Here is a 27465-nt window from a genome sequence, read left to right as displayed (position 1 = left end):
CGGAGGAGGGCTCTGCAGCCAAGTCCAAGAGGGATACGCTGACCTGGGGCGCGCCTGGAGCTGGGTGGGGAGAGCTTCAAGATATGGATGGCGGGCCAAGGGCCCCTTGCTGGGACCTCTCTCCCTGGTCCCCTGGTAGCCAAGGGAGATTTGTGGGGCAACAGGACGGCCTGGACCCAAGACCGGTGTCAACTGTCAACCTGTGTGGGTGACTTAGCGGGGACCGGGGCTGGCTATGGTACTTATTTTTGCTGCCATTTCCTGTCCCTTTCAGAAAAGCCCGGTATCCCATAGGCCACCTCTGGAGGGGGGAGGGGCAGCCAATCGATGCCCAGGATGGGCACAATGGTGCCTAGCAACCCAGTTAAACAGGGTGTGGGACTCCACCTGGGCCAGCCTGCTGCCAGTGAGTGATGGTGGGTGTGGAGGGCAGGGGGAGGGGAGGTCCAGCATCTTAGGGCTGGCCTCCACGTGGGGCCTGGGGTGGTAAGGCTGGGGGGCTCTCTCTCTGCCCGTCAAAGGAGGGAGGGGGCAGAGGGTGAATCCCGCCACTGAGAACAAGTTGTTTCAGAGGGCTCGTGGGAACGTGTGTGGGGATGAGCTTTGCAGTGGGTCTGTGATGGGGAGGGGCATCGGTAAGTCTCCGGGAGTTTGAGGCTGTGTGTCTGAGGTGGCGAGCAGCCTGCTGTCTCCGCGTGGGTGTGTGGGTGCACAGATCCTGGGGCTGTCCTGAAGGGCCATGGGGCTGAGAGGGGGCGACAGTGGTAGGAGTCCTGAGAGCTGCATGTGGCCGTGGGTGACGGAGGGCATGTGCAACACACTGATGGGGGGAGGGCATCTGTGTCTGCAGGGGACCCCGCGAAACCCACCCCTGGGCCCTCCCTTGCTCCCTATTGGCTCTAGGAACTCAAAAGTGAATCTGATACCCTCGTACAAGCCTAACCTCACATGCCAAGTCAAGGGTCACACGTTTAAAAGATTCAAACACTACCTGGTTAGGGGCTTTGGACAGGACAAGGGGCCCCTAGGGCTTTTGTGTGCTTGAACGAGGGGCAGAGATGGGGTCAAATTTAGGTGTGGGAAAAGGTGAGTTTCCAGGAATTCACAAGAAGGCTTGGGAGGCTGTGTATAAGGCCGGTGGCAAAGTGGGGACTGCCACTTGGGGAAGTGGCCTCACCCCTAGGTACTTACAAATACTGCCTGTGGGTATTCCCAGATCTGGTGATGGTTCTAGCCTCGAATTACCTTGAACGTAGGAAAACGTCCTGGACTATGATGGGCGGCTTTCCCCTGGGGGATTAACGAAAGGAGTCTTTTCTTCCTGGGACACCTTCCCATTGGCTGCACCAGGACTACTTTGGGGTTCATGAGGACCTTTCTGCACCAAATAGGGTGTGAGGGATTGTGGTAGGGAAATCCCAGACTCTCAGATACAAGGATAGATGGTCCAACCCAAATCTATACTCAGAGACACAGCCCGCATCCTGATACCTGCGCATCCTACACACCATCCTGAACACAGGACTCACGGGCTCCACGGGGCTGGGATGGAAAGGTCAGGCGTGAACAGCAACGCTCTCCCCGCACTGGGCCTGGTGGCCCTGTCCTGTCCTTCCTGCCTCCATCACTCCTCTCCCGACCCCCATCTCCCATCACCTCAGCAGGCCTCGCCCTCTCCACCGGCTCCCATCCCTGCCCTCTGCCTCATCTCCCAGCCACCAGTGTCATTATCCAAAGGCCACAGGGGGCTCTTTCAGTGTCCACCACATACCTCTCCTTTTCCCGTTCCAAACCCTCCCGGGGCGCCTGGGGGCTCAGTCCGTTGAACATCCGTTGAGTCCATTGGGCTCAGTTCATGATCTCGTATTTGTGGGTTCAAGTCCTGCGTCAGGCTCTGTGCTGACAGCTCAGAGCCTGGAGCCTGCTTTGGATTCTGGGTCTCTTCCTCTCTCTGCTCCTCCCCTGCTCATGCTCTGTCTCTCAAAAACAAACAAGCAGAAAAACACTTCCATGGCTACCCACAGAGAAAGGTCAAGCTCAGTCTGATGCTCCAAGTCCTTCCCAAGCTGGCCTCTGTCTGAACTTCATCAACAGTAAGACCCTGAGTCTTCCTAAACCAGAGCTAGAGGGCTCTGAGGAGTCACCTCTCCCTTGCACAGGTGAGGAACTGGACCCCCCCTCCTCAGAGGCAGGGCGGGGCTCATGGGGGTGCATGCTGTGGTTCCCAAGCAGAGGCGGGTACTCAGAAGCCGGCAGCAGTGGGGTCAGCGTCTCCACAAGTGCCCCAGGCCCGTCGGGTCTCTCCTCCTGGTGCCCCAGAGGGGTCCTGGGACCTTGGGGGTGCTTGGCTGTGCAAAGATGGCGTGGGGAGGTTGTGTGGCAAAAGTATTAGAGGGAACAGGTCCGTGTCCCGGCTCTGGTGCAGGCTGGACGACATTTAGTGACTTTCATCTCCCTGAGCCTCAGCTTCCTCTCTGTAAAATGGGGACTCAGTGAAATTATGCATGTGGTTAGGACAGTGGCTGGCCCCGGGTAAACACTGAATGAACGCTAACTGCTACCAGCGGGGATGAGGGTTCCAGCGCTTAATTACTGCTCCATCTGGTTGATCATAGTGCCTGGTGCGCAGTCAATGCCACAAAAGTTATTTACGAGTTTGAATTCTAGGAGCTCCTCCCTGGCTGGCTAGGTTGGTGGAGCATGCGACTCTTGACTTTAGGGTTGTGAGTTTGAGCCCCACGTTGGGTGTAGAGAGCACTTGAAACTAAAATCTTAAAAAAATATAATAAAAATGAAATCTTGAAAAAAAAAGAATTTAAATTCTAGGATCAGAAGGGCCGGTTCCTATTCCCAACGCTCTACACACTGGCTGGAGGCCTTGGGCAAATGATTTCTCCTCTTAGTGCCAAATGTGGAGAGTAGGGGAATCTCCTTTTCCGGCTATTATGAGGATTTTATGAGATGCTCCAGGAGGAGAAGCATGCAGTGATGAATACACGTTCACTGAAATAAAGCACTTAGCACGGGGCCTGGCATATGGTTGCACACTCAGCATGATTGCTGGCGAGGCCTCAAATACTTTGGGCATGCTGGGGGATCTTAGAGAAGGGAGGGCAACTCCGAGTGAAAATCTTCCTTGCCCTCCCTGCCCTGCCGAAGGTCATCGATCCTGAAGGCCTGGACATCAGGTAGCCCATGGCACGCAGAGTCTCCCAGGCAAGCCTCAGCCAGTCCAAGATATTGGAGCTATGGAAAGACACCAGTGCTCTGCAGGAAGCCTTCGAAGCGGGGGACCTGCCAGCAGTGGCTGCCAAGCTGCAGGCCACACTTCATTCGCTGGAGAATGCCAGGCTGGACATTGGCATCACTGGGGGCACAGGCTCAGGCAAGTCGACCTTTGTCAATGCCATCAGGGGGCTGGGAGACGAGGACCCCAACTCGGCCTGCACGGGTGTGGTGGAAATGACGGTGGACCCCACGCCATACCCACACCCTAAGTACCCCAACGTTGTCATCTGGGACCTGCCAGGCATAGGCACGCCCAGCTTCCGGGCTGATACGTACCTCCAGCGGGTACTGCTGGACCGTTACGACTTCTTCGTCATCATCGCCTCAGAGAACTTCACTGCCCACCATGCCCAGCTGGCCTGTGAGATCTTGCAGCGGGGCAAACGCTTCTACCTCATCCGCTCCAAGGTGGACGTGGACATTGCCGCCTCACGCAGCCGGCGGCCCAGCACCTTCTCCAAGGAGAGAGTGCTCAGCCAGATCCAGGAAGACTGTGGGCAGCGGCTGACGGGTGAGGCGCAGGCTCTGGGGGGCTGGGAGGGCATGGGGGGGCTGCCGGCCCCTTCCCCTTCCTCTCCCAGCTGAGGCCCGCAGTGGGAGAAGGGGTCGTCCAATGTCACACTGCGTGACAGAACCTGGCCCCGCAGTGAAATAATGCTTACAGCTGCCATTCACTTCCTGAGAGTTGGCTCTTCCCGGTCACAGGTGACAGAGACCAATCACCTGCGTTAAGGAAACAGGGCATGTGCTGGCTTGTGTGTCTGCCAAGTTAGAGCAGTGCAAAGGCTCTGTGCCCACGGGATGCTGGCACCTGTGGTCGAGGGCAGCTAACATTTACTAAGCGCTTATCGCAGGCCAGGCACCATCTTCATGCGCTCACTTCACAACATCCCTACGAGGCAGGCGCAATTACCCCCTTGTTTTGTTTGGTGACTTGTCCAAGGCCACACGGGTGGTGGAGAGCAAGGCTGGGGTCTGAGCTCAGGCAGCCTGGCTCCGGGGCCAACGCTCGCAAGCCTCGTGCTGTGCATTGCTGGCGAGTGCTTGTGCCTCGGCGGCTGTTGGAACGCCAGGGCCTGTGGCAGCCCAGCAGCTGAACGGGGCTCTTGTCCTCTGCAGCGGAGGGCCTGAAGGACCCCAAGGTCTTCCTGCTCTCCATGTTCGAGTTGGGCAAGTACGACTTCCACCTGCTGGAGGAGCTGATGGTGAAGGACCTGGAGAGCCACAAGCGGCACGCGTTTCTGCTGGCCGTGCCCAACATCTCGAAGCCCATCCTAGAGAAGAAGGCAGCCTCACTGCGGCAGCATATCTGGCTGGTGGCCACGGTGGCCTGTGGCGTCAACCCGAGCCCTGTGCCAGGCGTACAGGATGTGGCGTGTGACCTGTATGTGCTCATCAAGTCCCTGGAAGGCTACCGCCGCAGCTTTGGCCTGGACAAGGACTCCCTCGTCACGCTGGCTGAGCAGACAGGCCAGGCCCCGCACAAGATCCTGGAGGCAGTAACAGGGCCCGAAGACCAAAGTCACGGAGGCACTGGTGGTGGAACTACTGGGCCAGGCCTCCAGAGATGCCTCTGCTTTCACCCAGGAGCTCCTCAGCGTGCCCATCCTAGGTGCCCTGGCCACCTGTGGCATCAGCTTCGCCACCATCTACCAGATGCTCCGCACATCTCTGGATGAGGCGGTCAAGGATGCCCAGAGAGTGCTGACTCAGGCCTTCCTCCACAGCTCTGACCACAGGCTCCCAGATAAATCCCACTGATAATCCCAGCCCTGAGCCTAGCCCAGCAGGAGGTGGCAGCGAAGGGCTGGGAGGACCCAGGTTCCATCTGTCCCCAGGCTAGATGGTGTTGAGGAATGGAAAGAAAGTCCAGCTCCAACCTTCCTGGACTGAATCCGAGTGCTGTCTTGTGCTTTTGAGCCCTGGGCCTTATGCCCTCTCTGCCCCCACCTTCCCTGGTCTGAACCCTCAAATCAACCAGCAATCCCCCTGGGAAGCAGAGGGAGGGGGCGGGACATGGGACAGGTAAGATTTGACCAGGTGGGGAGGAACCTGGGCCAGAGAGGGCGCTTAGGAAGGTGTAGGTCAGGGCAGTGGGGCAAGGGGTTCAGAAGCATTTCCCTGGGAGGGCAGTGAATGTCTCAGCTCTGAAGGGCCTTGAAGATCAGTAAGGGAGTTTCTTGCCTAAGGTCTTCTCGGTCAGCAGGCGGCCCTGGGTCTCGTGCCTCCCAGACCTCAGCCCCTCGAGATCTACACGGATCCCACTCCTGGCCTCGGAGTGTTTTCGTCACCACCCCCTGCCCCTCCCCCAGGATTCCCACGACAAGGACACCAGGACTGAATGGGTAAGCCCAAGGGCAGGAGGAAGGCAGGGAGACCAACGGGGGGGAGGGGAGTGGGCAGCCAGACTCAGCTGGTGACTGGAACCAACTGGTTAGGGAAGGGTGGGGTGGGGTGACTGGAAGGTCAGGACTAATTTGGGATGGGGGCGGTGGCCAGACCAATTTAGAGACATACTTTGGGAAACAGCTAAAATGTAGTGAATTTAAACCGGGTAGATGGGGTAGGTACTATATTGAAGTAACTGAGGGTGGGCTCTGGACTTACAAGTAGAGACTGCTTTTAAGCAAGAGTAGGTGAGCTCTGAAGAGAAAGGAAGCCACCGTACTTAACCAACCACAGGCACTGTGTGGAAGGGTAAGGTGCGAGCATTTGAATAAGGGTAGAACCTGTTTCAACTCAGGGTAAGCACTATATTGAACTATTTAACTAAGACATACTCATTATTTAACCATATGTTGAGTCGGACACTGCATTTAACTAGGCATCTCCCCAAAGGCAGGCACTGTACTTTCCTATCCATAGCACAGAGATGGGACTGGATGTCACCTCAGGAAACAGGATACCCCTTTTTCTAGGGGCTTCCTCCTGAGCAGAGACCGGTCTTCATCAGCTCCTGACAATTCTGCAGCCTGCAGGGGAAGTGTCCCCATGGGAAGGTCACTTGGGCTCTGGTGGGGGCTGCAGGCAATCTGTCCCCAAAGGCCAGGACCCAAATTTGCCCTGCTCCCCAGGACAGCGTGCTGGGGAGGCGGGAAGAAGAGAAGCACCAGAACAGGCTTGCATGACTCTTTTATTCGAACCACCAGACCTGCCCCAACGAAGAGCTCCCCAGACCCTGCCGCACCTTACAGGGAAGGGCTCGAGTCAGGGAGGAGGGACCTGTGGCTCCTGTCCCTGCTGAGGGAGGTCAAGATGGAACCTGGGGTCCTCAGTGACCATTCGTACTACTCCCACTGCCTGTCCCTGTGGGGGCTGAGGATGGGCCAGCCCGGGTGGGGGTGGGGTCTCAGACTTGCTCCCCGAACAACACTCTGCTGAGGGTGGGGGGGGCCTGGCCCTGGATGCCTCACGCCTCTGGGCAAGGATGTCGCGGTCCCTCATCCATCAGGCCTGCCGCCACTCTCCACCCCACCAGGGGGGTGGGACGCATGTGCCCCCTCACCATCTGTGGGGACCCAGAAGGGGGTTCTCTGCGTGACATTCCTCCCCTCGGCCTCAGGCCAGCAGGCGGCTGTACTCTGCCAGGGCAGAGGACTTCTTCACGCCGTCCCAGATCCGGGCAGCATAGTGGAACCTGGGGGGGGTGGGGGTGGGGGGGCGAGCAGTCAGTGGCCACGGCTGTGGCTGCCAGCCTTGTGCTGACCAGGGCCAGGTGTGGAAACGGGTCCTGCACGCGACCTGCACAACCCAAGACAGGAGGCTCCTAGTCTGGGAGGCGGGGAAGAGGGCAGTGCCGATGCGAGTGGCCTGGGTTCTCACACCTCCCCCGGGGCGAGCAACACTGAAGGCGCCTGGTCTGGAACAAAGGCCCTGGGCCCCAATTTGCGGGTCGGGGTTCTACTTCTACCTCCCTCCAGAGTCTTGTGACGATCAGAAATGTCTGACAGCTGCACGGCCCCTCTACCTGCCTGGGCTCTGCTGGGGACAGCGAGGGAGCAGAGCCCCGAGCCCGCATGGCTCACTGGCTTCGCTGCCCTGTGCACTCCCCGTCCCTTCCGGCCACAGCGGGCCACAGACCCCAGGGGGGCCAAGCTAGAGGCTACACCCAGCCAGGCTCGTTCTCTCCAACTTCCATGTCCCCTGGAAATTTGATGGTGCAGGCCTGGACCTGGCAGACCTGCTTCGGCTCCAGACAGTCGTGTAAAGCTGGGGCTGGGGAGGTTCCGGGCTCCGGAAAGCAGCGTGGAGAGAGCCAGGTGGCACAGGAGGAGGGAAGGTGCGGGGGGCAGGGAGACTGTGCCATCCACTGAGAGCTGGGGAATGCGGCTCCTGTGGGGACATTTCAATGTCCCCTCCTGTGAGGCCACACTTTCCGCACTCAGGGCCTCAGAATAAACATTCGAGCTTACCGGGCTCACTGGTTCTATTCCTATTCCTCGCCATCAAATGGCACCTAGCTACAGGTGTGTGACGTCGCCATGTGACATTTCCGTTCTCTGAGCCTGAATTTCCCCACTAGTAAAATGGAGATAAGACCTATACCCCACTGGCTACTCAAGGGACTCAAGAGACAGCATGCTGTCCGGCGCGGAAGCGGCCGTCGACATCCCAGAATAGGAAACGGAGACGTGGAGGTGTCCCCGAGGACTTCCCCTTGTCTGCACCTGACCCCTGTCCGCCCTGACCCCTGCCCCAGGCTCGTACCAGTTCTTCTCCGTGAGGATGGTGTGTGACAGCTGTGGCCGGGCCATGGACATCACTTGGCTCCGGAGCTTGCTCACCAAGGAGTGGAAACTGGGGTGGCCACGGTACCCAGGGAGCAGGGAGAAGAGCGGGCTGGAACCAGGTCCTGGAAAGTCGAGGCGAGGGGGACAGCCTGTCAGAGGGCCTTTCCTTCCTCCCAGTCACCAGTATCCGGGGCTGGAATACCAGGAGTGCCCCCACATCTAGGAAACAAACTCCTAAGAAGGGTCCAAGCACCTTAAGGACAAGCCCTGAGTCTCCCCTCAGACCAGCGTGGGTCCCTATCACCCAGGCCAGGGCAACCTGTCTCTCCCTGCAGACCCAGGAAGAATTGGTGTCCCTCCGGACCAGACTCAACCATACCTGCTCGTGGTGGGTTTTCACTCTCTGCTTCGCTGTCCATGAAGGGCACCAGGAACAAATTGACCTCAGAGTCCAGGAAGTCCGGTGGGAGCCCAGGGAAGACGTTGCACTGTAACATGGACAGAGTACCTGGGGGAGAGAACCCGTCAGCCTACAGATGCGACGCTGAGGGGCAGGGACGGTACGCGGGGACAGTACGCAGTGACGGTCAAGCTAGGGTCAGGAGGTCAGTCTGGACGTCTGTGCCATGGGACCGGATCGGGAGTCAAGAGCACCGGTTAGCTTGGGGGGTGATTCAGGGACCCTCACCCTTGTAACGCAAGTGGGAGTGAGCCATGAGCTGGTCAATCATCAGATGCATCTGGCGCAGCTTCCGAGGACAGAAGTCCTCCCGGCGAGCTTTGTTCTGCAGGAAGACTGGAGGGGTGGGAAGGGAGATGCAGTCATGTGAGGCAGCCAGGGCTTGGCCGTGTGGCCTTCCCTCCTCATGCAAAGATGTGCCATCACCCCTGGGTTCGGAGTGCTTGTAAATATTTATGTGACATGTTACTTTGCTTTAGCACCAGGCCCTGTGCTGGGTGCCATGAGGGACCTAGATGGGAGATCTAGTTTCTGTCCCGAAGGAGCCCCCAGTCTGATGGAAAAGGCGGAAGAGGAGGACAGCCACACGATCAGAAATAAGACGGAAAGGCACCAGGGGCTTGGTGAGGCAGAGGAAGTAGGGAAGACCCTGCGTGGGGGGTCATAAACGAAGGAGATGTTTGTGGAGGGTCAGTGCGTCATCGGTAGAGCAGAGTAAGGAGATCAGCACGTGTGAGGCTGGAGGGCAAGCAGGGTGCCGGGGGCCCCTCGGGTTACTTCAACACTCACTCCCTGAGTCTGTGCTGGAGATGCCGGGGACGGAGAAATGGGTGGATGTGGATCCTATCTGCAAGAGGCTCCCACTGGGATCAAGGAGCCAGACCCAGATTCAGGGTCATGCCCTTGGTGGCCAGGTGGGAACCTTAGAGGGAAGAGCAGTTAATCTGCTGACTTCCTTCCTCCCAGCTCCCCGGTTTCCCAGTGCTCCTGGTTTCCCCCCCTCGAGCCCCCAGCAAGTCTCTCACCCAGGTGGGGGTAGTACTCGGTGCCTTCGTCGGAGCCTGAGGAACTGCTGGACTCGTGGCTGGGGGATGGGGTAGAGGGCTTCACCATCTCTGCTGTCTGGAGGAACCTGGGGTTTGGGGTGAGAGATTGGCGCTCTGGCATTGGTATCCCCTATCCCACAGCCTGGGGAGGGGGTCCCCTTTGTGGATCTGATAAAAGCTACAGCCAGACCCTATTTCTCACACAGTTTTAGGGAATTCAGAGACAACTCTCTCAGACACCAATCCATGGACCCACGTCAACTACATGCGTTTTTGAAGAGCTTATGCTATTAAAACATATATACTTCATTTTTTTAAAGCATTTGTAACATCACCACAAAACCAAGTGGAAAGCAGGGGGATTCACATAAATGTCCCGCCCCTCTCCCACGCAGAGCCTCCCTCATGACCAACATCCTGATGAGCCTATGACACGTTATCATCACCCAAAGGCCATGGGGTACACTAGGCTTCCCTGCTGGTATTGTATATTCTATGTGTTTTGACAAAAAGGACATGTGCCCACCACACAGTATCACAGTGAATGGTTTCACTGCCCTAAAAATCCTCTCTGCTCTGCCTACCTGCCCCTCTCCCCTCCCAAGCACTAATCTTTTTACTTGTTTCCACAGTTTTGCCTTTTCCAGAAGGTCACGGAGTTGGAATCATATGCTGGCCCTTTCAAATTGGCTTTCACTTAGTAACACGCACTCAAGAATATGTACTTCCTCCATGCCTTTTCAGGGTTTGATAACACATTTCCAGTAACATTCCGTTGTCTGGATGTCCCATAGTTTATCAATCTATCTACTGAAAGATATCTTGATTGCTTCCTAGTTTTGGCAATTATGAATCAAACTGCTTTACAAATATCCATGTGCAAGTTTCTGCATGGACCTAAGTTTCAGTTTACGCTATTTCAAAATAAAGTTTCCAAATATGTGAATAAAACAAACCTCTTATCTGAAGGAAGGGATCATGGGACCTGATAAAAAGCATGGGCATTCTCCTCATACATACACATGTACAAATATGTTTCACAGGGTTTAGGTCCTGAGAAGCCCACCTCAGACTCTGGCTTCAAAGCAAGGTTGTGGCACGTGCCAGCCTGAGTCTGGACCCCAGTTAGAACGCAAAGTCCACCCCAGGCAGTCTGTCATACTCGTACCTGGGTCCCCAGTGCCAAGAACAGCGAAGGGCATCCATAAATGGTCAATGTACTTCCCACATGACTAAATTCAAATAGACTGTGGTTGTGGTAGCGGCGGGCATGTTTCAGGAACAAGACACTTAGGGGCGCCTGAGGGGCTCAGTTGATGAAATGTCCGGCTTGGTCTCAGGTCATAATCTCACGGTTGGGGAGCTGGTGAGTTTGAGCCCCACATCGGGCTCTCTGCTGTGAGCGCAGAGCCCACTTCAGATCCTCTGTGTCTCTCTCTCTGCCTCTCCCCCACTCTCTCAAAAATACATTAAAAAAAACAAAAACAAAAACAAAAAACTCAGATCTGGTCACAAGGGCTGGTTCCCCCAGAAAGTAATTTTTACTCTTGGCCAGACCCAAGGTTCACCCCCATTCCCAGGGTTACTCATAAACATTACGTTCCCATTTACCCCTGAACGCTTTAAGTTCTTTTAAACTCATTTAATCCGCAAAAACCAATTTGCCTATGGGGAGCTAAGGAAAAAGGGGCTACTCACCTAGTAAGAGCTGGGGTTCAAATCCTGGGCTGCCTTACTGCGGGGACATCTGCTTCCCACGGCTCGGCTCTCCCCTCCCCACGAGCTCCTGCTCCTTCTGTCTGGGCCCTGTGCCCAAGGCGGCCGGCCTCCGCACAGCCAACCCCCGGGGCCTGAGGCCAAGACGAACCCTTGCGCCTTGGGTTCTGAGCCACTTCTGTCTGGGGGGCATTTCTAGAACCTCCAGCTGTTTTAGGCGGGACTCCTGCCAGATCCTGACTCCTGCCCCCTTCCTGCCTGGCCAGGGAACCAAAGGAATGGTACATGTGCCTGGGGGCGATGGACAAGGTGGGCAAGCCCGCTCCCGATTATGCTATTCATCCACAAATGCGTACTGTCCACCCTGTGCCAGGCCCTGTGTGAGGCTGGGGATCAGACTGGGGGAGACAGACCATGGAGAGAGCTGCGATGTCCTGTGAGGGAGTCATAAATGCAATGAAGGAAAACACAGTAGGGTGAGAGTGGGGGCGGCTGGCAGGCTCCTACGTTATAAGATCGAGATCGGGGAAGGCCTGAGGTGGAAGGACGTGAGGGAGGAGTCTCAGGTCTGCAGGAAGAGTGTTCTGGCTGAGGGATGTGGCGCAGAGGTCCTAAGCTGCATGAGTAGCAGCTGTGGGGCCACCAGGGCTTTCATGGGGGGAGTGAGGGAAAGTGGTGGGAGGGGAGGTCAGTGAGGCGACTGGGACTGTCCCGTGGAGGACCCTGTAGGCCATGCGTGAGGCAGCTTTGGATTTTGTTCTGAGTGATATATAATGTCACTGGGGAGTTGTAAGCGTATGTATGTGTGTTAGGTGGTGGGGACCCATGAAGTTTATTTACTTTTGAGAGAGAGAGAGAGATATCATGTATGCGTGTGTGAGCATGCACCAGCGGGGGGCGGGGAGCACAGAGAGACAGAGACAGAATCCCAAGCAGGATCTGCACATCAGTGCAGAGCCCGATGTGAGGCTCCTTCTTGCCAACCGCAAGATCACGACCTGACCCCAAATATCAAGAGTTGGACGCTTAACTAAGCCACCCAGGCGCCCCCAACTCAGACTTTAAGGAGGCCCCTGAGGCTGCTATGTGGAACGTGTGAGACCAGGGCAAGAGGCCGACTCTCTGGCCCCCATCTCTTGCCTGGCTCCCCCCCCCTCCCCCCACCTGCTCACCTGTATAAACTGAGGTCTGTGAACCAGTCCTGGACAACGATCACCACGTGGCAGACCGTGAAGAGGAAGGCCGCAATCTGGAGCGACTGAAAGAGGGCAGGAAGGGGCAACCAAGCTGGAGGTCCCCCCCGCCNGGTTCCTGCTCCTAGGACTTGACTGAGGGGGCAGCAAGGTGAGAGCCTTGGAGCCTCTGAGCACCTACTGTGTGCCCAGACTCTGCTGGCACTTCCTTCATGGGCCATTCCTAAGTTGGGCAAAATGGGCATGGTCACTCCCATCTTACACAGGCGGATAATGAGGCCTGGCGGGGTAGGGGTGGGGGGCAGGAAATGACAGGACTCTCAATGCTATTCTTTCCTGCAGCTCTTAGGGTCCCCAGGGTTCTTTATGAAGTGGAAGCGAGGCCGATCCATACCCAACTCCCCGACATGAATCTCGAGGGGAAGGTGGAGACCTCACCCCGGGGTCTGGCTCGGCCCCCTCACCTGCATCTCAACATAGGTGTGGGGCAGGTTGTACTCCGGAGGCAGCTTGCGGTCATTGTTGATAAGGTGGTCCAAGATGGAGGGGCTCAGGATGGGCTGCAGCAAGGACAACAGGGTGTCAGGAAGGGTAGCGGCTGGCGGCCAGGGCCCTAAGGGTTGCAGCCACCCCAAGTTCCACAAGTTGAAGGCCAATACCCCACTTCTCTCAGGGCAAAATAAGGTTAGAAACACGGGCGTTTTTCTGGTGAGTAAGAGCTAGTCAGCAAGAGGGGGTGAAAGAATGTTTCAAAGCAGGTCCGCTCCCCCAGCTCTTGTACACATTAGCACCGCTCTCAAGTGCTTCCTGCTCAGAGAGCACTCCCCTAGTGCTAATAAATGTAATACTGGCTGGACTGAGTCATGTCTCTTCACGACACTTTCTTTTTCTTAGTTGTTTCAGATGCTTTCAAAACTCTGCTAAGATAATTACTTTGGTCAAAAAACAACATTTAGTGTGAAAGTTGGTGAGGATTTACAAATTGCATCAGTGGGTATAAAAGAATCCGTGGCGAGTTCATCACTTTGTCTTAAAGGAACATGCCACGTAAAAGCCGCAAGAGTTAAATCAGTTTGGCAGTCTTACTCCTTTCTGAAGTGAGTGGAATTCTTTAAGTAAGAGAGCTTCCCCACCGCTGGCTTTCTAAAAATCCCAACGCTGCGTGCTCCGCTCTGTCTTGTCCTAACTTCCGTTCTGCCCCACACGGCTGTGGGCCCAGCTCGCAGCTGTTCAGCTGGTCTCTAGGTCCCCTAGTGGCCCCTGCACAGGGCCCGACTCACAGATCACATCTGTAGGTTTTCCCTGTCCGTGCCATCCACACCTATGGGGGCTAGAACTCTCTTCCATCAACACTCAGTGAGAACCACCGAGGGGCCAGGCCCTGACCACCTGGGCTTCTCCCTGAAGGGCTCCAGGCGGGCGGGGACTGGGGGCCATACACTGAGGGAAGAGGCCGTGATGAGTCAGTGCTGCGATGGAAGGTGCACACAGCACCAGTAGGTGCACGGAGGAGGGGAAGGCTTCTGGGAGGAGACGATGCTCCAGTGGAGTCTTCTGCGAGGAGAAGGCATTAGCCAGGCAAAAAGGCAAGGGGAGCAAGAGTATTCTCATGATCATGATGGTAACAGCAAAGAGTAGAAATGTGAAGTACCTACGTCATGGCAGGCACTGTCATTAGGACTTTGCTTGTACTGACTCACTGAAGCCTCACAACCCCCCACAAGGGAGGCAATACTCTTTTTCCCATTTCAGGAAACTGAGGAACAGGCAGTTTCAGATGAAGGGTAGTTTCGGATAAAGGGAACAGGACGTGGCCAGTCTAGAGGTGAGAGGGATCACGGCGAGGCCGTGTGCTGTGTGTGTGGAGCTAAAGACTACACCAGAGAGGGCAGGCTAGAGTCGGGGGCAAGCCCCACGAGCCCTGAACGCCACGCTAAGGGACAGGGACTCTGCCTGAGGGCAAGGGAGAGGATGAGGAAAACTGCCAGACACACGACATGTCAGTTCTAATGATCGTGCTGGGCCTGAATGCTAACTACATGCCAGGTCCTGTGCCAGCCACTCTGCCTGGATCTTCCACTGAAGCCCTGCAATGATCCTGTGAGGCTGAATACAATGAGCATCCCCATTTACAGATGAATAAACTGAGGTTTGAGGGGGTAAAAATATGCTTCAAGTCACCCAAATGGTGAGAATTAAAGGCAGAATCTGGACATACACAGACCAGCCTCGAGGGCCCACCCTTTTAACCTCTAAGCTAGAAGATTCTCTAGGCTACTGTGTATACAATGGATGGGGGGGAAGGAGGCAAAATTTGAAAATACACTAAAGGTCAAGAAAAGACACGACTTGCCCGTGAGCACCTAGAGAGCGTGCCCATGGCTAGGCTGAAGCCACATGGAATCCAAGCAGGGTTCTGGCTTAAAAACATTCAGAGACGAACGTGAACGCGGTAGGCAGTAGGGGGCACATGGAAGTCGGCACCTGTGTGTCCAGGAAAACAATCCGCTCTTGGGTAATAAAGAAGTCAATGCCACTGGTCTGGTTGCCCCCTCGTTCCTTCATTTCAGCACTCTGGGCCCGGAAAACGTACGCCCTGTGGAGAGGAGCGCGTGGGGTGCATTAGAGGTCTGGTTCTCAGCCTCTGACGCCTCCAGAGTGTGATCGTGTGAAATGAGCGAGGTGCCCTGCCCCCCTACAAACGCTTCCACCTGTGTCCCCCGCTGTCTGTAGAACGACATTTTATTCCACACAACTTCACCGCTACCTGTAAGTAGATCTGTTAACTCATCTAACAAAGTCTGTAGAACGAAGTGTTTGAGACTCGGGCCTTTGCTGGACTGCTGGGATTCAAATCCCAGCTCTGCCTCTTCCTGGCCCTGTGGCTTTGGGCAAGTCCTTAATCTTTCTCTCCTTGGCTTCCTCATCTATTAATGGGGATAATGGCAGTCTCAGAACTCTTAGGGCTGCTATGAGGCTAATTGCTGTAAAGCCCTCAGGAAGATAGATGCCTGCTGGGCAGCGATATGTCTGTTAGCTATGAATTACTCAGTGCGCTAGCCACGTGCCAGGCCCGGGGGATACAGCGCTGAAGACTCCCCACCCCCACAGCGGGAGGCTGTGTGGTTGCAGAACTCGGTTTCCAGTTCTTCCCCAGTGAGGAGAGTCTCCCTCAATTCCATCGGCACTGGACTGGGATGATGGCAAAGCCGGCAGAGCTGAGCCTTGCTCTAAACCATGGAGCCCAACTTGGTCACATTCTGTGACTTGGACAAAGTGATTTTCTCTTACAGTCTGTATAATTTCTCTCTCAGAAGGTAATCCCCACCTCCCTGAGAGGCATGTTATGCTGTCTGACAAGGAGCAAGTAGCCTCCCACTTAACAAACACCGCACCGAAGGCCTCGGCTGTACCAGACACCAGGAAGCAGCAGTGAACAAGGACCATGTCTGCCTCCAAGCAACTTCTGCTCTAGCTTACAGGTCGGCAGAGATCCGTCAGGGCGAGCGGTAGGGAGAAGAGGTGCGTGGCTCCCAGGATGGGGAGCGCTCAGCTGGGAGAGCTGGGAAGGGCTGCCACGCAAGAGACAGATGACCACACCGAGAGTGAGAAGAGAGTTAATCAAGTTCAAGGGGAGGCGTAGGGGGGATGGAGGACGGAAGCAAAGACTGTCCCAGGTGGAAAGCAGGTGGTGTGTACGAGGGATCAAAGACCAGGGTGGGAAGCATAGAGAGCAGGGGACTGGGAGCAAGAAGAGGGACCCGAGGCTTCTGTGGGGCCCGGTAAGAAGCTGGGGCTTCGGCCCACAAGCCAGGAGGAGCCCTAAAGACGTTTAAGAAGTGACAGGACTGGAGGCGGGTTTTGAAAAGCTCCCCCTTGTGCTGTGTGGAGAGCGGCAGCCTCCCTCATCCTCTGACCGTGGCCGCCTAGGACTTCCCTTCTTGCTCACTCCGCTCCAGCTCCAGGGCCTTCGAGCCATTTTGCACCCACACCAGGCAAGCTCTTGCTTCAGACACTGGCTCCTGCCATTCCCTGATTAGAAAGCTCTCCCTGCTCCCAGCCTGCCTCTGCTCAGTGTCCCTCACAGTGAGGCCTTCCCTGACCACTCTGTTCAGAACTGTAAGCCAGCCCCACACTGCTTCCCTATGATCCCTTCCCATTTGGTTATCCTCTTCTCACATGTCAAATGTATTTATTTTGTTTGTTCTCACCCTCACAGGAATGAAGGCTCACCAGGACTAAGTTCTATTCACTGTTGTATCCCCAGCGCCCGGAACAGTGCCTGGCACACTGTAAGCACTCAATAAATGCTGGCTGAATTGAACTAAAGCAGGGAGACCAGTGAGGAGATTCTTGGCTTTCTGTAGGGCAGAGGTCAGAGGCTTGGGCCAGGGGACAGGAATAAAGGAAAGGTGCCGGGAGCCGCACCAGCCTCTCTGGATGGCAGTCACAGCAAGGAAATGGCAATGTTTGCAGCTCCTGCCATGAGAAATGAAAACTGGTATCTCTTTCTGCTACTACTGGCTCGTGTTGGAAATAAGCCTGCTGGTATTGACCAGGCCTCAAAATATTCCATATCAGACCCATATTCTGAACACAGATATCTCATAAGGAAAAGCATATTCCTGCCTTTACAAAAGAGATTTTAGATGAAAGCTCTATGGATGATTGTCAAAAGGCTCTTCCTATGGGCCTTGCAGACCCAAGATTTGCATAATAAAGGGGATTAAAAACACAAGAGTTACAATTGAGCCTGGCCCTGAGACAAAGAGCCTATTTTGGGGTTAAGGGCAGAACACAGTTACTACATATATCTTTGCTAATTGGTGAAGCATGGGAGTCCCTTCCTCAAGGCCTACATTCCACAAACCCCCTCCCTTACACTGGCAGCTGGGATGAGATAGATAAGAGTAGCTAAAACATAAACCCAGGTGCAAAGACTGACACATTTAGGGCCCCCATGTTAGTTTCCACAAATAAACCAATTCAGAAACATTTTTCCTCTTGAGAGCCAGAAAGAATAACTCCTAGCTTATCTATATACAATTTAACTTGTATGTTATGCTGTTTTTCACTAAGAACATTCTGTTATTTCCTTGGTCGAAATAATTCTGTAATTGATATCACAAAAGGCCTTCCATTGTAAGAAATTCCTTTCTATGACTTCATCATGTTGCTGAACCTTTAAATAAAAATACAAAAACCGACAGGACAGAGATGCCTGCCTGCTGATCAGAAAGAATCTCGGGGCTCTCTCATTCTCTTTTGCCGACACCGTCGATCCTTCAGGGACCCCTGGACCTGTCGGAGCCGGCGCGGCCTCTGACAGAAAGGAAAAGCAGAGGAATTCTTAACATAATCAGGAGACCTGATGGCAAGAGTTTGCATCAAAGTCCACCACACCACAGGCCAAAGTGGCTCGAAAAGATAAGCAGAGGGTGCCTCAGTGGCTTAGGCGGTTAAGCGTCCAACTTCAGTGTAGGTCATAATATCATGGTTGGGGAGTTCGAGCTCCGTGCTGGCTCTGCACTGACAGCGTGGAACCTGCTTCGGATTCTGTCTCCCTCTCTCTCTGCCCTTCCCTCACTCGCACTCTCTCTCAAAATAAACAGAATAAACATTAAAAAAAAAAAAAAGATAAGCTAGGCTAGTAGAATTCTCTCTAGCACAGAAATCTGAACTCAGAGCCAGGGGTGTGTGTGTGGGGGGAATTTTGCTAGCTGTGGGGTAGAAGCTGACACAGAAAGAATGCTATCTGAGAGAGCGGGAGCTGTTCCCAAGCAAAGCCAGAGTGGGCTTAAGTTACAAGCAGAGAAGACGAGATGGAGCGGACCTGGGAGGAAGGGCAGCCCCGCAGTTCTGGGTCTAGTGGATGCACAGTCTGGTCCTTGCACAATATGTGGATGCACAATAGTGGTCCTTAACCTGCTCGGAGTCTCCGTCGGACCCTCTAAGATCTGGGGAAAACTCCAGACCCTTTCCCTAGAAGAAAAGCCTGACTGCAGATTAAGTGTCAAATCCTGCATATACTGTGGGGAGGTTCTTGGACCCCCTGATGTCCATCCATGGAATGTAAGACAGTATCACATGGAAAAAAAAAAAAACCCTATATTTTTTATATTTCTCATTCCTCAGTCTGAGTCTTCCTTAATCAGACTGGCTCTGCCCCTCCTCCCTAGTCCCTGCCTTTCTCCCTTTCATTCCCTGACCTCAGTTCTGGTCCCCAGTTCTTAAGCTTTCTCTTCCCCCAAATCCTCTCCTGTGACTTCATACTTTTATTTTCACAATCATCCCCTTCCTTACTCAAGAATGCAGGACTGAGGCTGGTCTAGAACCCATGCCCTACATCCGAGTCTCTTCCCTGTTCTATGTCCCAGGACTTATCAACCGATATTCTGTGAGCATTTGCTCTGGGTCACGTTCTTGTTAACTCTGCCTTCCTGATCTTATGCTCCAAAAACCCACTTTACAGATGATGAAGTGAGATACTGGGAAGTGAAGTGACATTCCCAAGGTCAACTGGCTGGTGAGTGGCAGGGCTGAGATGAAGTCAACCTGAATCCATAGCTGGGCTCTGTCCCATTCCCTGGGACAAGGCAGGAGGGAGGGAGAAACAGGCTGGTTACCTTGGAGCCACACAAAGATTTAGCTCAGGCCCTAATCATCCTTCCCTTACAAAGACATTGAGGACAAGGGAGGGGAAACATTTCCCTTTCCCCAAAGTCCTTTGGTGATACCGCTTGCAATACCCAGGCCCACCCTTCCCTGTCTTCCAGGTAGGTGTCCACCTCCCTCCCAGTCTCCCACACCCCTTACCTCTGGTCCTCCTCAGGAGTGTTGGCTGACAATAATGACATGACCATGGACTTGCCCGTCCCCTGAAGGCCCAAGACTCCAACCACCAACACATCAGTCTGATCCAACAGGTACTGTGGGAAGATGAAGGAATGTGAGCCTCGTACAACCTGTCAGTTGCTGGAGTGGGAGTGAGGCTGGGGTGGGGCAGAGACTGGCCCGCCTGCCTTGTCAGATATGGAAGAAATACTCTGACGACTCTGATCTCCTCAGTTGGGCAAAGGGCCTCTGTACGTACGCAGTGGCACAAAGAATGGCATTTGTGAGAGCTCCAAAGTAGAGAAGAGCCTGGCATGGTCAAGAAGCTAAGGGGAAGGGGCGCCTGGGTGGCTTAGTCGGTTAAGCGTCCAACTTTTGCTTGGGTCATGATCTCGNAAAAAAAAAATTAAAAAAAAAAAAAAAGAAGCTAAGGGGAAGTCAGTGCAGCTGAAACCCGGTGGGGGAAAAGGGGAAACTTGACTTTGAGGAAGAGCAGGAGAAAGGCACAGGAACGAAGAACAAGTGGAAGACAGAAAGTGGTATCTGAGGGCTCCTGGAGCAGACTCCTGGAGGGCTTTCAGCTTCTGGCAGGTTGGGAAAACATGCAGAAGCATGAAAAAGGGAAAAGAGTGAGGAAGGGGAGGTCAGTCTGTCCTGGCTCCTGTCTGTGGGATTTAAGAGACCTTCACCTTCGGGCCACCAGCTCTGATGCCTTTCACCACTAGGGGGTGTGAGAGACACGCCTTAAGACAAAGAAAAGTCCTCAACAGGCTCCTTAAAATTAATTTTTCTTTTTTTTTTTTAAAAGAAGCCAATCTTGGGCCTAACTCTAGACACATTAAAGCAGAAAGAACACCTAGGGCTAGCCCTGTTCAATAAGCTGGACACTGACCACATGTGGCCATTTAAATTTAAGTTCATTAAAATGAGAGGCACCTGGATGGCTACGGGTTAAGCATCCAACTTTGGCTCAGGTTATAATCTCGTGGTCTACTGAGTTCGAGCCCCATGTCAGGCTCTGTGTTGACAGGTCAGAACCTCCTTCAGATTCTGTGTCTCCCTCTCTCTCTGATTCTGTATCTTCTTCTCTCTCTTCCCTTTCCCCCACTCGTGCTTTGTGTCTCTCAAAAATAAACATTAAAAAAATTTAAGTTCATTAAAATGAAACAAACCTCAAAACTCAGTTCCTCAGTTGTATCAGTCACATATGGGGATATGTGGGTAAGTGTCCAACAGCCACCTGTAAGCACAGTGGCTGCCATACTAGATAGTGTAAATACAGAACACTGTCATCACTGCAGATTTCTAATTTGACAGTGAAGGGTAGGCTTTTGTTTTAAAGCTCTCCAGTTGCTATCAACAGGACAGTGGACATAGAGAGGCAGGAGGCTAGGTAAAAGCTGGGCCCGGCCTGCTGTCCTAGTAAGTCCAAGCTGTTGGAGGAGAAGGGACACATCTGGGAGAATCTGGGCAGGGACGTGATGTGACCGGTCTGGGGGTGAAAGCAGCAGGAGAGGAGAAATGAAGCCCGAGAGCCTGGAGGTCGGCATCCCAGTCCAGGATTGTGGGGTCTGAACTAGAGCAGGGGCCACTGAGATGATGAGGGGAGCCTCTGGGAGTGACATTCAAATCAGCTAACATGGGTACTGCATGGGTTGTTTCAACCAATCAGGAGAGGAAGTGGAGCAGGGTCCACGAGGCTGACCTGAAGGGGCAGGTGATGGTGAAGGAGGTCCCAGGGCATCTGGATGGTAGTGGGAGTCCCTCTTTGCCAACTAGCATCACAGGATTTCAGTATTTTAGCAACCAGCACAGCCCACGTCCTGCAAGTCACTGCAACTCAGCCCTGGCTGGGTGAGAACGTTCTGATTCCTTCTCTCTCCCTGCTGCAGCTGCCTGAAAGCTGCCTAGTCCGGTATCACCTGCCAAGACGGTGGTGGTGGGGAGGTGGGGCGGAGGTGGGGAGGTGGGGCGGAGGTGGGGAGGTGGGGAGGAGGTGGTGACGTGGGACCTGCGGAAGCCCAAGCAGGGAGACCCACGCTCGCGCACAGTACCTCGATGGCGCTGTCACACCAATTCATCTGGTCATCTACCAACTTGATGCTGTGCTTCATGCGTTCTGGGGGCAGCAGTTTGGCCTGGCCCACGACAGCTGGAGACAGGAGAAAGCAGGAGGGGGGGTGTGGTGAGGGTCTGTGTGAGGGCGGCCCAGCTCCCGCCCAGCGCCTGCCCGGGCCCCAACTCACGGTCCATGGCTGCCGGTGCGGCAGTGCCCATGCCTCGGTTCTGGATCTGGTACACAGGCTGCGTGGGTCTCTGTCCCTCCTTCTCTCCCTTGGGTGGTGTGGGGGCTGCCGGGGGCGCAGGGGCAGTGCCCTCGGGGGTGGAGGCCGTTGTCGCAGCCGCGGGCCCTTTCCCCTCTTCCCGCGGTTTCATGAGGACAATAGGCTTCTCGAGAGGGGCTGGGGCTGGTGGGGCAGCTGGCGCTGCCGGGGGTGGTGGCTGCTTAGACTACGGGAGTGAGAAGGTTCTGGTCAGCGGAAGAGATCCTTGCCCTAACTGCTCCCAGCCTCCCCTTCAGAAGATTTTTCCCCACTCACCCGCTCTGCTGGAGGTTTCGAGAGGATGATGGGGGTTTTCTGCATGACAGCCGTGCTGGTCTCTTCACTGCCATCCTGCGGTGAGGGAGGGCACTTACTGGGGCATGGCTCCCCCGCCTGTCTGGAACACCCCCGGGGTCTTTGGGTGCTGGGTACAATTCTAAATGCCATCACATATTAATTCCACCAGCAACCCCGTGGGATGGACACTATCATCCCCATTTTACAAATGAAGAAACTGAGGTTAACTGGCTTGCCAAAGGTCACATGGCCAATACAGAAAGGAGCCAGGCTTTGAACCCTGGAGGCCTGGCTCTAGAACTGCATTCGGCTGCCTCTGCCATATGACAAGCCTGGGTCAAAGCAGCTATAGGGCTCTGGAGCCAGACCTAGGTTCAAACTTGGTCCTTACTTTTACTGGTTGTGTGAACTTGGCTAAGGCCTCACTTTGGCTTGTTTCCTCATCTGGCCAAGAGGGATAGGCATTTCTTTATAGGACTACTACAAGGCTGAGCGTGGATGGAACTTGAAAACCGTCCAGGTGGCATCTGATGCATGGCAGGTGCCCATTATCTGACAGCTGCTATCCCAAGAGCTCTGCTATCCTGATCCTTCCGTGTCACTCTCAGCTCCACTCGCGCCTGCCAGTGGCCAGGGGGCTATGCCCACACTTGCCTGCACATTTATTTTGACCCACCCCCAATCTGCTCAAGAAAGGGGAGAGACCGGAGTTTGAGTCCTCTTGTTTTCTGGTTCCCTGAGGAACCTCAGGAGAGCCATGACCCTTCAATGGGTCTATTTCTTCACCATACACCGGGGATACTTACTTAAATTCTGCTCACTTCACTGGCCTATCGTGAAGAACAAACAAAAGGGCATGAAAGTGTTTGGAAAGAACAGCTGTGACAGAACTACAGGAGAGGCTGTGGGCTTTCAGAAGGCTGGGGGTGGGGGGAGGGGGAGACAGGGGAGAAGGTCCGGGGAGGACAGGATGATACCTGGGAAGGAGGCTGTGAGGACAGAGAACACAGGAAATATATTCAGGAGGCACAACGTACGGGGTCACTAACATGGGGGAGGGGGTGTCCAGGATGAGGCCCAGTGGGCTGTCATGGATACTAGGAGAAATCGGAGGAAGATGCTGAGGTCAGCAGGGGACTTGGGAGGATGTGAGGAGGCCAATGAACATTTAGGAGGTTGCCAGGGATCAATGGCAAAGTCAGAGGCAAAGACAAGAGACTTTGGAGAGGCTTATCCAGGGACTGAAGCTGAAAGTAGAGGATGACGGTAACATTCCCCAGGATATGTGTGGAAGGAAGAAAGAGACCCTGTGTTCTTACTTATGCTGCACCCCAAGGAAAGGACTAAGAGCTGAGCTCATTGTGAAATAAAACTATTACTCCTCTTTGAAGTTTTATGGCTCAGAAAGTAGTCCTAACTGTTACCTTCTTCTTTCCCCCAAACCTCTCTCAGAGGTGGGCAGGGCCCTAGAGAAAGCTCCAGAGCAGGGGGCAGGTTCTGACAGCGAGTCACCTCGGCACAGGAGAGAAGGCAAGGCCGGCCCAGGTCCCATGATGAGGCACCCGGTTCCCAGTCCAGGACACTACGGCGGGCAGACCGGTGCTGGATCTGGGCTTGGGTTCTGGCCCCAAAGCTTACAGACTCTGTGACTCTGGATTAAGTCCCTTCTCCCCGGAGACTCCTGTTCTTCATTAGGGCAAATTGGATCTGTCCTAGGTTCTACTTCACAGGGTAGCTAGGAGGGCGCAGGAAACCCCAAAGGATGTTAAAGCACCTTGCGCGGTGCCAGTACACTGCTCACTGCCAAACACCTACCAACAGCTGCTGTTGTCACACGACTCTTTCAAACCTGAGCTTACGGTGCCTCTCAGCTCAAACCCTCCGATGCCAATTTCATTCAGTGAAATCCGAAGTCCTTTCCCCGGCCTAGCAGGCCCTATGTGATCTGGCCTGAGTTACCTCTCTGACATCATCTTCTATCACCTTCCCTCCTTCTTCGGCTGCTGCAGCCACACTGGCTTCCTGGCTACTCCTTGAATACATCAGATATAGGGCTCAGGGCCTTCACATTTGCTGTTCTGTCTGGAATGCTCTTCGCTCAGATTTTGTCATGGTGTATTCCCTCACCTCCTCAGGTCTCTGCTCCAAACCCACCTCTTCAGGGAGGCCCTTTCTGTCCCCTTCATCTAGGACAGGCCCCTTTGTCACCCTCTACGCCAACTCTACGAGGTCAGTCGCTTTTGTTCACAGACAGGTCCCCAGCATCTAGATTAGTGCCTGGCACACATTTGTGGAACGGGCGGATACATGGATGCTGCCGTTGGGCCCACTCACTCACCCGTCTCTCTCTCTCCCACGGGGCAATGTAGTCCCTCTCCCGACCACCAGGCCCAGAGAGGTTCTGGGGGCCGCCGGGGCCAGGCTCCTTCCAGCGTCGCCGCCGCTCTATGCCATAGAGCCCAGGCTGACTATGGCCAGACTCAGACATGGTTGCCTACAGAGAGAGAGAGGTGGATTTCAGGGTGCAGAGTCTCTCTCCAATCTATTTGGTTCACGCTGGACTACAAGAAGGCACTTCCTTTCAAGAGAGCTCTGTGGCTGTGGCAGTGACTGCTAGCTGGCTCTCAAGATCTATTCTTTTCTCTTCTTCAAATAAACAAACAAACAAATAAATAAAGTCCTCGGTTCTGAGCTGTGCACATGGCTGTCCGGAACACACCTTTCGGTACCCTTTGCAGTTAGGTGGCCGTGTGACTAAGTTCTTTCTGGCCGATGGTAGGACACCAGAAGTGTCTTCTGGCAGCTTTCAGAAACTCTCCTTCATAGCTGCTGGCACATGCCTTTTGCCCTTTCCTACTCCTGGTGGGAAGAAATGAGCTCCAGCAGCCACCCTGGACTGGAAGGCAGGCAGGCGTGGCAGAAACAAATTTGGTGGTCCCCTGTTTGCCTGGCGTTGTCTACTATTGGATGTAGTGGGAAACCACACTTCTCTTACCTGCAGCCAAAACTATTCCCATCTACTCATCACTTTGCGCCAACATGTATCTCACAGGGGGAGGGGTCACATAAAAACGGGACATATGGGGCGCCCGGGTGGCTCAGTCGGTTAAGTGTCCGACTTCGGCTCAGGTCATGATCTCTCAGTCCATGGGTTCGAGCCCGTCAGCCTCTATGCTGACAGCTCAGAGCCTGGAGCCGGTTTCAGATTTTGTGTCTCCCTCTGTCTCTGCCCCTCCCCAGCTTCTGCTCTGTCTCAAAAATAAATAAACGTTAAGAAAAATTTTAAAAAAAGGGGACATATTCTTTCCCAAACTGTAGCAAAGCATTTCCTTACAAACCAGTAACATGAACCTCAGTCAGACAACTACTGCGTTGATTACATAACACTGGCCTGTGCGGGGGTGGGGCTGGGGCTACAGCATTCAAGGGCCTATCTTCATCTTCTGTCCCTCTACATTTCAGTCTGTTTACCTTCCATTTCTGATGGTCTACCAACCCTCACACTCCAAGTCTCAACGGTGGTTGATCTAAGATGTTATAAAATGAATTGCCACCTATATGGTCTACTCCCTACCATTTAACTATTTTTACGGGTCCCTCTAGGGAATTTCCCCAGGTGTTTACACTTCACTCTCAAGAAGTCTACCAGTACTTAACAGTCTTTTTGCAGGAAGTCTACGAGTACTTAACAGTCTTTTTGCAGAAGAAGCCATTTCCTTTTATAGCTCAGAGGTCAAGTTGGCAAACTGTAGGCTATGGACCAAATCAGGGATGCCTTCTATCTTTGTAAATAAAGTTTTATTGGAATACACCCACATCCATCAATTTAGAAGTTGTCTATGGCTGCCTTCCTGATATAATGGCAGAGCTGAGCAGTTGAGACAGAGACAGTATGGCCTGCAGATGCTCAAACAATTCTTCTCGGGGGGCGCCTGGGTAGCTCAGTTGGTTAAGCGTCCGACTTCGGCTCAGGTCATGATCTCACGGTTCGTGGGTTCAAGCCCCGCGACGGGCTCTGTGCTGACAGCCAGCTCAGAGTCTGGAGCCTGTTTCAGATTCTGTGTCTCCCTCTCTTTCTGATCCTCCCCTGCTCACACGCTGTCTCTCTCTCTCTCAGAAATAAATAAAAAAAACATTAAAAAACAAAACAATTCTTCTCTGGCCCTTTACAGAAAAAGTCTGCTGACCCTTGCTTAGTTCTTAAGTGCCTGTGAAATCATTTTTATTGAAAAAAATTTTTTTTTAGGTAAGCTCTAAGCCCAGTGTGGGGATCAAACTCACAAACCTGAGATGGAGAGCTGCACACTCCACCAAGGGAGACAGCCAGGTGCCCCTGCCTGTGAAATGGGCCTATGAATCGCCCGCCTCCTACCCAAGTACACAGTGAGAAACAGGCTCCTGTGAGAGATTCTCTCTCCAGACCAGCAGCATCTGTTTACAGGACGTAGGAGGAACTTTGCTAGCCGGGCAGGGGCTCGTCTGGCTCCTCTCTCACTGCTCCAAGTGACCTCTCCTCGGGCCACAAACCCAGCTGAAGACTGCCTTCTGAGACAGGAGGGCAGAGCCTGTTTACACAGGCTTATGGAAGATGATCTATTCAGCACTTAAATGACTGTTTACAGTTTCTGATGGAGATCGCCCTCAGACACTGGCAATCCTCCCTCCCTTGCAATTAAGGGTCACTTTACACGTTATTCTCGAGACAGTCCCACCGCCCACTCCAGTGCTTAAGTGTCTCTTTTCATTCCTCAAGAGGGATTCTGCCCCAGCACTCGGTCTGTTTACACAGCAAGAGAACCCCCTTCCCACGCAGGAAGCGTCGGTTTGCATGTTTCTTTTCTGGGAACTTCCACGGTATTTGGGTCTATTTAACAGCTCTATGGGGGAGCTCCCCAAAATGAGTCTACATACAGTTTGGGGACCCCCCAGTGTTTCCAGGCTCCTTTGGGGAGTCTCCCAAAATGCATAAAGCCAGTCCATTTGTGTTTATTTACTGTACAGTGACCTCCCAGACGTTAAGAATCTAACTAGGCATTCTTTGGAGGAGTTTCCCAAAGTACTTTCCCAAAGACTCCTCTAACCCACTCCCCCCACCCCAGAACTTAAGAGTCTATTTAAACTATTTCTCTAAGGACTCGCTAACACTTAAACAAGTATATTTACAAGTTTCTATATGGGGCATCCCCTAAAACCTCTAAGTCTATATATATATTACTCAGAGACACCCCCCCATAGTTAGACACCTGCTACAAGCCTCGTATGGGAAACCCTACGATTTCGGTTTCTATCTACACGGAATTCGGAGGACCTCCCAGGTATATAGGGACTGTCTGCAGACCCTCTGCGAACGTGTTCCCGAAACTTCTCTTTACATGCGATCGTTGGACGTTTGCAACACTTGACGGCCACTTTACAGGCCCTATTAGGCCCTCCCAGAACTGAAGTTCTATTTACACAACTATTCATCTCCTCTCCCCGCCACGCCCGCCAACCCGGCATTTTACGGGTCGCTTTTGGATCCCTACTCAGCTACGCACACCTGCCGGACGTCCCAGCGACCGGTTAACGGTCGAGACG

The 27465-nt window shown here is 53.9% G+C and overlaps 2 protein-coding genes across 2 annotated transcripts in view; one reads left to right on the top strand and one right to left on the bottom strand.

Moving 5' to 3' along the window:
• The first annotated feature begins 594 nt into the window (after positions 1 to 594).
• Positions 595 to 5172, top strand: LOC144217705 (interferon-inducible GTPase 5-like). The gene is given in 5 exon segments (XM_077747368.1): positions 595 to 635; positions 1999 to 2159; positions 3160 to 3799; positions 4408 to 4790; positions 4792 to 5172. Coding segments are annotated over 3 exon segments (1245 nt in total). The 5' UTR covers positions 595 to 635; positions 1999 to 2159; positions 3160 to 3195; the 3' UTR covers positions 5050 to 5172.
• Positions 5173 to 6404: 1232 nt separating this feature from the next.
• SMG9 (SMG9 nonsense mediated mRNA decay factor) overlaps positions 6405 to 27465 on the bottom strand; it is a 21210-nt gene continuing 149 nt past the window's right edge. The window contains exons 2-14 of the mRNA XM_077747376.1: positions 24227 to 24382; positions 21868 to 21942; positions 21514 to 21778; positions 21322 to 21419; positions 19250 to 19362; positions 14918 to 15029; positions 12898 to 12993; positions 12413 to 12498; positions 9504 to 9610; positions 8707 to 8814; positions 8398 to 8526; positions 7996 to 8140; positions 6405 to 6925 (exon numbers count right to left, since the gene is read on the bottom strand). Of these exons, the coding sequence (XP_077603502.1) occupies positions 6847 to 6925; positions 7996 to 8140; positions 8398 to 8526; positions 8707 to 8814; positions 9504 to 9610; positions 12413 to 12498; positions 12898 to 12993; positions 14918 to 15029; positions 19250 to 19362; positions 21322 to 21419; positions 21514 to 21778; positions 21868 to 21942; positions 24227 to 24376 (1563 nt within the window). The 5' untranslated portion in view covers positions 24377 to 24382 and the 3' untranslated portion in view covers positions 6405 to 6846. The remainder of the gene's footprint in view (positions 6926 to 7995; positions 8141 to 8397; positions 8527 to 8706; positions 8815 to 9503; positions 9611 to 12412; positions 12499 to 12897; positions 12994 to 14917; positions 15030 to 19249; positions 19363 to 21321; positions 21420 to 21513; positions 21779 to 21867; positions 21943 to 24226; positions 24383 to 27465) is intronic.

The sequence above is a fragment of the Crocuta crocuta genome, unplaced genomic scaffold (genome assembly GCF_008692635.1).
Source record: "Crocuta crocuta isolate KB4526 unplaced genomic scaffold, BGI_CrCroc_1.0 scaffold334, whole genome shotgun sequence".
Taxonomy (NCBI): domain Eukaryota; kingdom Metazoa; phylum Chordata; class Mammalia; order Carnivora; family Hyaenidae; genus Crocuta; species Crocuta crocuta.
The sequence above is the reverse complement of the archived record's forward strand: the minus strand, read 5'-3'. Positions and strand labels throughout refer to the sequence as shown.